Source organism: Galeopterus variegatus, unplaced genomic scaffold (genome assembly GCF_000696425.1).
Source record: "Galeopterus variegatus unplaced genomic scaffold, G_variegatus-3.0.2 Scaffold11018, whole genome shotgun sequence".
NCBI classification, from domain to species: Eukaryota; Metazoa; Chordata; class Mammalia; order Dermoptera; family Cynocephalidae; genus Galeopterus; species Galeopterus variegatus.
This window is the reverse complement of record NW_007737129.1, coordinates 6839-16977: the sequence shown is the minus strand read 5'-3', so window position 1 is coordinate 16977 and position 10139 is coordinate 6839. Positions and strand designations below refer to the sequence as shown.

Genomic DNA, 10139 nt, shown 5'->3' with positions numbered 1-10139 from the left:
TTTTATGCTCAAAAAACCTTCCCAATACAGAAATTTAGAAGCATTTCTTTCTTTTTTCCCTAGGTTGCTTTAATAGTTTGATTTCTTAAATTTAACTCTTTAATTTCTTTGGAATTTGTTTAAATGGATAGTGGAAAGTGAAACTCCAGATTCATTCTTTTATAAGCAATGAACTAATTTATTAAGTCATCTTTCCCTTCTCTCAGGTCTTTGATGCTTCTTTGATCATATGTTCTTATATCTAATTGGATCTGTTTCTAGGCTGTCAGTTCTGATCATCTAATTTTCTAATCTTTCCTGAAGTTCCTTTTCTCTTACTCTTTTATTTATAACTCATTTTAACTGCTATTATAAAGACAATCTCCTTCATCTTCTCTTTGTACCACCAATGAATAACAAAAGCACAACACAAAATGTAGCTAAAAATAATGTAATTGTTTCTTTAGTTCAGGTAACACTCTAGGAATTTTTATTGTCTTACTACCATCATTTTGAATCTTTTTTTAAAAAAAATTAGGGATGGGAAAATGAATGATATAGAGGATCTTGATAAATAAAATGCAAAGTAACAGAATATTTACTGGGTTTCTGTTTGTAAAATGAATACACGTGGACATATATCAGTAAAGTGTGTATGAGGGCTGATTCCAAAGACAAAAAGGGGTCAAAGAATAATTGATGTAGTTTCTGTAGTTTCAGATAGTACTTCTGAGTTTTTGATGGCTGAAAACCTAGTGAAAGCTTCCGTGCCTGAGGATGAAATCCTCTCTATCATGAACAGCAAGCACTTACAGACACCAAGTCTGGCTTTAAATAAGACCCAGCAATTCAACATCTGTGCACTATCAGCTGAAGAACAGAAGATCCTACAGTCCCTTAATCATCTCAATAAAAGGTTACAGTGTAAGTATGGAAGACCACCTTTTGTAAAAAATGTTGTATTTTGTACTTAGACTATTTTAATTTAAAATTTAATTTTAAAATTGAAAATAAAAATACAAAGTGTATTTAGATTATCACCTACTTAATCAAGTACATAACAATTGAGAATATGTTTGAATATATCATACTATTTCAAGTATACCATATCATTTATAATGATGCCAATTTCTTTGACAGGTTTACATGTCTTTTAGGAGTACATAGACCTCTGTTTTAGCAATGGACAGTCTGAGTATCTATACTGACCGTCCATGAAAACAACCTTAAATTCTTCATTAAGTATTTTAAAAATCTTCAGTACACAAGGGTACTTCAAAAAATTCATGGAAGGGCTTGGACGGTTAGCCCTATACTGGCCAGCCACCAAAAAAAAAAAAAAAAAAAGTTCATGTAAAGATTCATATTGTCTTTTAATTCTGTTTTTTTTCACAAACTTTTTGAAGTGCCCTCGTAGTGATGAGCTGGTTAGAATATAAGGAATTCTTAACACCAAGAACTAAATATAGATAAGAATCTAAAAAGACAAGGAGAGTGCTGCAGCTAACTTTTGTCTTGACAATATTAACTCATAGAGTAAAATTGAGCTTTGCTTTTCATGGCCTCACAGAAAAAAAGGGAACAGGAGATAAAACCCAGGACCTACTCAAGATGAGTAGTCTCATAGAAGACCCTCCCACCATAAAGCTGGGCCATCCAGAGCTATGCCCTACACATACATACACAGAGGAGGCAGGGAAGCGGGGTGGGGGTGTTGGAGGGGCCTGTAAAAATTAAAAAGCCTGAATTTCTTGAACTTCAGTATTGAGCAGATGGGTGGGCTGGAATTTCTGAGAATTTGGAACTGCAGTCTAGTATAAGTATCACACTAATTTACAGCCCATATTCACACTACCTGAGTAGTTTTTAAAACCTCAAATAAAGAATTTAATTTTGAATGATCCCAAACTGGTAGAACCCCAAAACACCTGGAAAAAGTAAATTTATATCTCTTCTGGAGAAACCTACCTATATTCCAGTCCACAAAGACCTATCACCAATGAAATCTAAGGAAAATGAGCAGGCCACAGCAAAAATAAATAAATAAATAACTTTATCCATGAAGAAGAAAGGCACCATAAAAAAAAAATCAGAAGAAACTGCAAGACAGAATAAATAGACCCAAAAAGGATTTTAGATAATAAAACTACCAGACACAGATGATGAAATAACTATGTTTATATATTTTAAAGTAATCAGAAATAAGTTTAAAAATACTGTCAGGCAATACGAAACTAAAAAATGACCAAGCAGAGTTTCTAAAAGGCCCAAATAGAATGACTGGAAAGAGAAAATATAATATTCAGCAGATAGTTTAAACACAAGGTTACAGACATCTGAAGAAAGAATTAGTAAACTAGAAAATAAATCGGAGAAACTTATCCAGAATAAAGTACAGAGAGACAAAGAAATGGAAAATATGAAATAGAGCTTAAAAGTCACAGAGGAGTGAATAAAAAGGTCTGAAATGGGCCAGAGGCAATATCTGAAGTGATAACAGCCAAAAATTTTTCCAATCTGATGAACAATACCAACCTACAGACTCAAAAACCCAACACATTTCAAAGTAAAGAAAAAGAAATCCCCACCAAGACACATTACAGTGAATCGTATAACTTCGTATAATGTATGCTATACGAAGTTATTACGATTTAAACCCAAATATTAGTAAGTAGATTACATATAAATGGAAAGGAAGAAGAGAGAAAGAGGAAGGAAAAGAAGGAAGGAGTCCCAATTAATTTTACAAAGTCAGCATCATCTTGATACCAAACCCAATGAACATAGCACAAAAAGGAAACAGAACAAATCTCACTAAGAAATATGGAAATAGAATGTATGTTCCCTCCAAAATCGATGTTGTTGAAACAACCCCAATGTAACATTATTAAGTGGCAGGGCCTTTAAGACATGATTGGCAGAATGATTGGCATGAATGGATTAATCGATCAATGGGTTATTGAGGTAATAGGTTAGTTATGAGAGTGAGTCTGTTCTAAAAGCCAGTGTGGCTTTCTTTTGGGAGCCCTTTCACTGTGTGATGCCTTGTGCCATCTCAAGACACTGCAGAGAATCCCCCACCAGGAAGAAGGTCCTCACCAGTTATGACCCCTAGACCTTGGAGTTCCAAGCTTCCAGAACTGTGGAAAATAAATTTCCTTTCTTTATACATTAAAAAAAAAAAAAAAAGGAGACAAAAATCCAAATACAATATCTGTGAACTTATTTCATCAGTATGCTAAAAGAATGGTACACCTGGAACAAGTTAGAGTTTATTCTAGGAATTCAAGATACTCTTACACATTGTAATTGTACTCATATCTAATTTTGAATATATTTTGACACATCAGAATGTAGTATTTTATTTTTTATTCATTTTCTTTCAATCACATAACTAAGTTGCTTTTATATCATGGTATAATTATTACAGATATACAAGAAACCTTTAGCAAAAATCCACCCATCAAAAATACTTTACAAGTAATACCACTTCTGGTAAGTATTTGAAGAAGCTCTTTTTTTTTTTTTTTTTTCTTATTCTAGGAAATTTTATGATTTTTTGTGTAAAAACTCTGTATTGATACTAATTTTTTTGAGACTGATTTTTAAAGTTTTTCTTTCCAACCAACATTTTATTATGAGATGTTTCATTAGAATCAAGCAAATATTCTCTCATAAAAAGAAAAAAGAACCTCAGAATATAAAGATTTTTACATCCAGAGTATTTCATCAGTCTTGGGAGCAGACACAGGCATTAGTGTACCACTCTTCAAATAATTTTAGATGTATAGCCTAATTGTAAAACTGCTAAGAAGTTTACACTGGTAATGATCCCTGCCCTCGCCCATATCCCTTTCATGTCTTGAGAGTTCAAAACTAGACATTACCATTGTTTAGTTTATAATTAAAAGATTATTTTGATTTTTTTTTTGACTTGGCACTGAATTCTGGTAAAGATACACATATAAATAAAAAACAATCACTGCATTTAGGAATTTGCGGTCTAACAAAGAGACATACACATGGATAGTATATACAAATAATTGTAAGTAACGATAAAATAAGACTATGTGGGGCACAATCTTGAGAAACCACAGGAGGAAGAAATTATATCTGGCTAGAGGTGATCAGGAGACATTCAGATCTATAGATAGGGTGTTCTCAAACTGAGGTACTACCTGTACTCTCACAATCTCAGTTTAGGTGTTCAACAAAGAAATGCTTTGTTAGCAAATTAATTGAATGCCTGCCCAGTTGTTTTTCAAGTGCCCTCGTTCTGAAATCTGACAGGAAAAACTAAGACTATGCAAGACTGCTACATTTCTTATTACTTGCTTTAACATAAATAAAGTAAAATATTTCTTACCCATGTTTCAGCATCTTGCTATGCTCTAGGTATAATAGTGAATAATAGCGAGTAAGAAAGAGGCTGTCCCTGCCCTCATGAAGCTTATTATTTACTTCTGGGCCCGTGGTTCTTGGAAGTGGCCTTTGAGATTTTGATGCTGTGATTTTTAGACATAACTCTTGGCAACAGTCACTTTAATTCCTGATAAATTTTTTTATAATTACTTTTTACATACTAGTTTGATTTTTCTCTCAGTTTTCATCTCCATCAATTCTGTAGTTTAAGTAATTTTTACAGTGATAATTTTTGTCTGAATTTTGGCTGTGACAATTTTCTGTCAGTTATGACCTGTATTATTTATTATGATTCTTATTTCACTTCAGTAAGATAATACATGTAGAGACTGATATCACTCTTCTATACACATCAACACTTCAAGTCAACTTGAAAACCTTGTACTAACCACAGACAACTGTGCGTGAATAGTAAATGGTACTCAATATAGAGAGAAAGTAATTAGGAAGTTACTGTGTTGTGCACAGTAGTGCACTGTGTCATTATATTTCTAGAGTGTACCTATCTAATAACCAAAAAGATAACAGTATGAATTGGGGATCACTGGTAGGCTTGAAATCATTTTTGCCTTACATCTTTTTCACTCTTCATGTTGGTAACTATTAGCTTTCTTCAATCTCTATCTCCAAACATATTACTCTCCCTCATTTTAACGACATCACTAACATAAGTCAGAATTTTCAGTTTATTTTCAGGGAAAGTGGTATAAGATCGCAGCATTTTAAATTTCTTGTTTAAACAGCTTGCATCAAAATTGCTGTGTTTGCCGTATTTTGCACGGTGACTTGGACATTGTATTCTGGTCTTCCCCTTCTTCTGTTTTTTATTTTCAGGGAAAGTGGTATAAGATCGCAGCATTTTAAATTTCTTGTTTAAACAGCTTGGATCAAAATTGCTGTGTTTGCCGTATTTTGCATGGTGACTTGGACATTCTATTCTGGTCTTCCCCTTTTTCTGTTAATTCTGGTCTTCCCCTTCTTCTGTTTTTTTTATTTTATGTTATTTTACTCTTCACAAGAATACACCAGTTGTAGACAAAGATGGTTGGACGGAAGGAATAGAGATACATACACGTACACACAGAAACATATTTTTATGAACTGTTTGAAAGTAAATTGTAGACATCATGAAACACCCCCCCAAATACTTCAGCATACAAGTCTCTTAAGAGTAATGATATTCCCCTGCACAATGCCATTATCACACCCTAGAAATGTAAAATTGATGCAATATTATTATCTGATACACAATCCATATTCAAAGTTCCCCAGCTATCTGAAAAAATGTCCTCTGTGGCTATTTTATTTTTCTGATCCAGGATCCTAACAGGATTATCCACCACCTCCCTAACATATGCACACTTATTTTTTTCTGCCTATTTCCCCCATTTTAGTGTCCTTTGGGTTTCTTTTCCCCTAGGGTGCTTAGTTGTATTCATTTGGGCTTCCCCCCTCAGGCAGGGAAGTAAACTGATATATTCATTCTTGGTAAGGTAGTCAGCATGAATTTTTTTTTTAATGACATTTCTTAAAATCGTTTTAAAACATTTACAACCATTTAAATCATTTAAAAGCGATATCTGGAAAGAACAATAATTTAACACTGTAGTAGAATTCCAAACACTTTAACATTTGGGTGAGGGAAATATTTTTGAGCAGGAGAGCTTCCTTGGTGGCAATCAGCTACCTTTACCCTTGCTTAGAGCATGTGCAAGTCTGAGATTTCAGAAGAATTAAGAAAAAAACTACAACCTACTCTTTACCATATCCCCTCATTGAGCACTCATAATCATCTTAATATTAGTAGCATCTACCCCATACAGTTAGTACCTGTCAGTGTTACATAAAATAATCAATCATCTGTGTAAAGCACTTCAAACAATGCATATAACATAGTATATGCTAAAACATGTTACGTTGCATTATTATTATTGCCACTATTCTGATCATCTTATTTGTTTAAATTGTCTCAAAAAAATGAAACATTCCTGAAAGTATATAAGTGAAATTTACATGCAAAGCATACCTTTACTTTCTAAAACTTAGGAATTATTGTGACAACCTTTGTAGTCCCACTACAAAGTTACTTTTCTTTCCTTTTACTTCTCACTATACTATTAATCTTCAATTCCAGCCAGGCACATTTAATAAACTGTTAATCAAGTTGGCAATACCCTGTTCTGCCACCATATTTTTCTCATGATTTGCTTATGTTCATGCCCAGTTCCTCACTGCACTTTACTGTTTTAGGCTTTTTTGCTCTACTTTCCAAAGCGAGCCCATCTAAGTACCAACTTAATGTCACTTCCTCCTTGAAGCCTTCCATATTCAATTCAGTTTACAATGCTGTCACCCTCCTTAAACTGTGGTTTTGTACTTAAACTCCAGAGGCAGTTTGTTAGTTGTCTTTCTAAGTGAATAATCTTCTTCAGAACTATATTCTTGAAGCCTAAATTGTTTTTCACTTATCTGCTCCATAGAAACTAAATGCATACTAAATGCTAAGAAAATATTGCTTGACTTTTCATGATTTTTTAATACATGGTCTTTGAATAGATAAATTTTCTACCTTTTTCAGACTGCAGTAAAATGTAGTGATTATTTGTACCTGAAATTTTTTTTCTAAAATTCTGAAGCAGGGTTTTATACTCCATTAGAAAAAAACAAACAAAAAAAACCACTGTTTCTGGAGTCTTTCCAAAGCCATTTAATTAGCGTTAATATTTAATAAAGTAGTACTCTTTAGTGGCAACTGAACATTGCTGAGTTATAATTTTAAAAAAGAAAAGAAACTTATCAACCGTATTCCTATCACTGAAAAGTGCTGTGCCAAATGGTTTCCCACATATTCTCTTATTTATTCTTCTGAGCTGGGGGCATCAAGTAATTTTTCCCAAGGCCTCAGAGCTGTTCAGTGGCACAGCCAGGATTTACATTTTCCCCTCCTCACCACAAAATCTGTTCTACCTTTTATAATCATTATTTCAATCAATGACACCATCATCCACCAAATTTCCAGATAGAAATACTGTTATTCCTCGGTATCTGCAGGAGATTGGTTCCAGGGCCTCCTGCAAATATCAAAATCCACAGATATGCAAGTCCTTTATATAAAATGGATAGTATTTGCATATATCCTATGCTCATCCTCACATATACTTTAAATAATCTCTAGAGTACCTATAATACCTAATATAATATAAATGCTATGCAAATAGTTGTAATACTGTATTGTTTAGGGAATAATAACAAGGAAAAAAGTCTGTACATGTTCAGTACAGACACCATTTTTTTCCAAGTATTTTTGATCTGCAGTTAGCTGAATCCATGGATGCAGAACCTACGGATACAGAGAGCCGACTGTATTTGCCTATCTAGGCTTCTCATTCTCCCATACCCCTAGCTGATAAATCTTCCTGATTATACTTAATAATTGCATCTCAAATCCATCCACTGCTCTGCATTCCTACTGAGAGTGTCTTAATTTAGGAATTTATCACGTCTCATCTGAACCGTTTCAACAGCCTCCAGGTTTGCTCTCTACAGTGCATCTTTTACACATTCATCACCAGAATAATCCCTTTAAAACATTAGTATGAACATATCGTTCTCCTGCTTAAAACCCAACTTTAGTGATCACCTATTACCTGAAAGATAAAATTAAAACTCCAGTGAACTGCGTTCAAGACCTTTCCAGCCTCACCTGCAGTTGCTCCCCAGTTCATACCCACTGTTGAGTAGTTGGCAGGTCTTCCTGGCTCCTTGCACCTGCAGTTGCTCCCCAGTTCATACCCACTGTTGAGTAGTTGGCAGGTCTTCCTGGCTCCTTACATGCTTCCAGGGCCCACGCTGCTCCCGCTGCCTCCCAGGACTTGCTCTCTTGTCAGCCTCCCTTCTGCTTATTCTTCAGGACTTGACTCCAGTGTCATCCCTTCTGGGAAGGCTTTTTCACCCCAAGCTTTGTCTTGCCCAAAGTGTAGAATTTTCCCCTTTTGGCAGCCATGTGTAGTCCGACTTTTTTTTTTTTTTTTTTTTTTTGTAGTACAAGTTATCATATTTATCTCTTTTTATTCATTGAACAGACATTGCCTGAGTTCTTCCCATGTGTCAGGCACTTTGCTAGGGCTAGGACTAGAAAGAAAAAAGGTAACTTTTATTGTAATAGAGACAACATGCAAACAATACAGTATAAACAGGGTTGCTGCAGGACATCCTCAAAACACCTGCCATTGCTTAGTTTATGATTTTCAATGTAAAAACTGTGAATCTTAGAAACAGAATTTTCATTTGAGTATTTTTTTCTTTTTAAAATAAAATAAATTTGATAAATTTTTAACAATTACTCTCCCAAGCAACTTACTTCTCTAGCCCAAAATACGTTGTTAAACTACGCCAAGGGTATTATATGGGTTCCAAGTGCTTCCTGTAGAAAATAAAATTATTAAACTTTGACAATTTACACAGAAGATTATTATAGAAAGCACCACTTAAACACATTTTACCAACAGGAAAGAGTGAAGATCAGGAATTACTATAATTGATATAATGCTTTACATAGAGTGGTACTCAGTTTTGTTGAGATTGATGTATATGTAGCATTTGAGAATTTGAATTATGAGTTTAGTCTTATTAAAATCTATAATGTATAAAGAGATCCACTGTTAAAGTCTATGAATACTACAGTAAAAGAATATTCTGAAACTATGTTACAGAACAGACAGCCGAAGGCCAGTCTATCTCCTAATGTTGGATCCAGATTGCAAAGAAAATACTGATGAAGTGTAACAGTAACTATTACATGGAATCATTATTTTTGAGAACCTCCTGTAAATATATCATATTTCTGCATTTATTAATTATTTAAAACATTATAACTATAAAATAAAGGTAAATCATAACATAAGTAATGGAGATAAATTGACTAGTTTACATTTATGCTACAAATTATACTTTATTATTATGTGTTTTATTGACAACACATTTTTAATGAATGGAAATACTTTATTGTTTTCAACAGGCATGCTACTGGATATAAATTTATTCTATTTAAAAATAAAAGAGGATATTTTGGTATTCAAATTATGCATTAGCTGTAGTTTTGAAACTTTGCTTTCTGAAATTCCTAATAAATTCTATTAAATTTTTGTGCAGTGGTACAAAAAGTTTATGGTTAATAACATCCCACATAAATAATAAAGCTATTTGTTTAAGACTTTGCAGGATCTCTGTATTTTGGAGATGTTACCAAGGGTTCAGGTTATCAACTCTGCATGTTTAGAAATTAATGTTATCATTTTATCCAGTGGTTATTAGTCTGTAAAAAACTGAACACACGAGCAAAACTCACAAGGGACTGAATGGTAAAAATAAACAAAAACTTAAAACTGCAATCCCAACTGGATTACTTGAGTTGCCTGATCAGTGTGTTCTTTTCCCAGTGGGATGTTTGCTTGGGAAACCAGGTTTATATCAGACATTTCCTTTTTAAAGTATAGAAGAAAAGCCAAAAGTTGCAAAATCTTTTTTTAAAAAATTGTAGAATTATGATAGCTCTTAACATCCTTTTATTTGTCCTCAACTATTTCTACTTCAGGCTTTCATCCGGACTATTTTAAGCAGAATTTCTTACTTCTGATGGCACATCTAAAGTGTGAATGAAATGGCTAGTGTGAAAATCTATCGTATCAATCCCTTCTGAAAAATTTTCAGAGCTTCCTCTTTAGCTACTGGAAAAAATC

General features: G+C 33.6%; 1 protein-coding gene across 1 annotated transcript in view; it reads left to right on the top strand.

Annotated features, from left to right (window-relative positions):
* The window catches only part of LOC103610364 (uncharacterized protein KIAA1377-like), a 34950-nt gene extending 25159 nt beyond the window's left edge, over nt 1-9791 (top strand). Inside the window, exons 6-8 of the mRNA XM_008594547.1 lie at nt 694-903; nt 3410-3474; nt 9114-9791. Of these exons, the coding sequence (XP_008592769.1) occupies nt 694-903; nt 3410-3474; nt 9114-9176 (338 nt within the window). The 3' untranslated portion in view covers nt 9177-9791. The remainder of the gene's footprint in view (nt 1-693; nt 904-3409; nt 3475-9113) is intronic.
* The last annotated feature ends 348 nt before the right edge of the window (nt 9792-10139 follow it).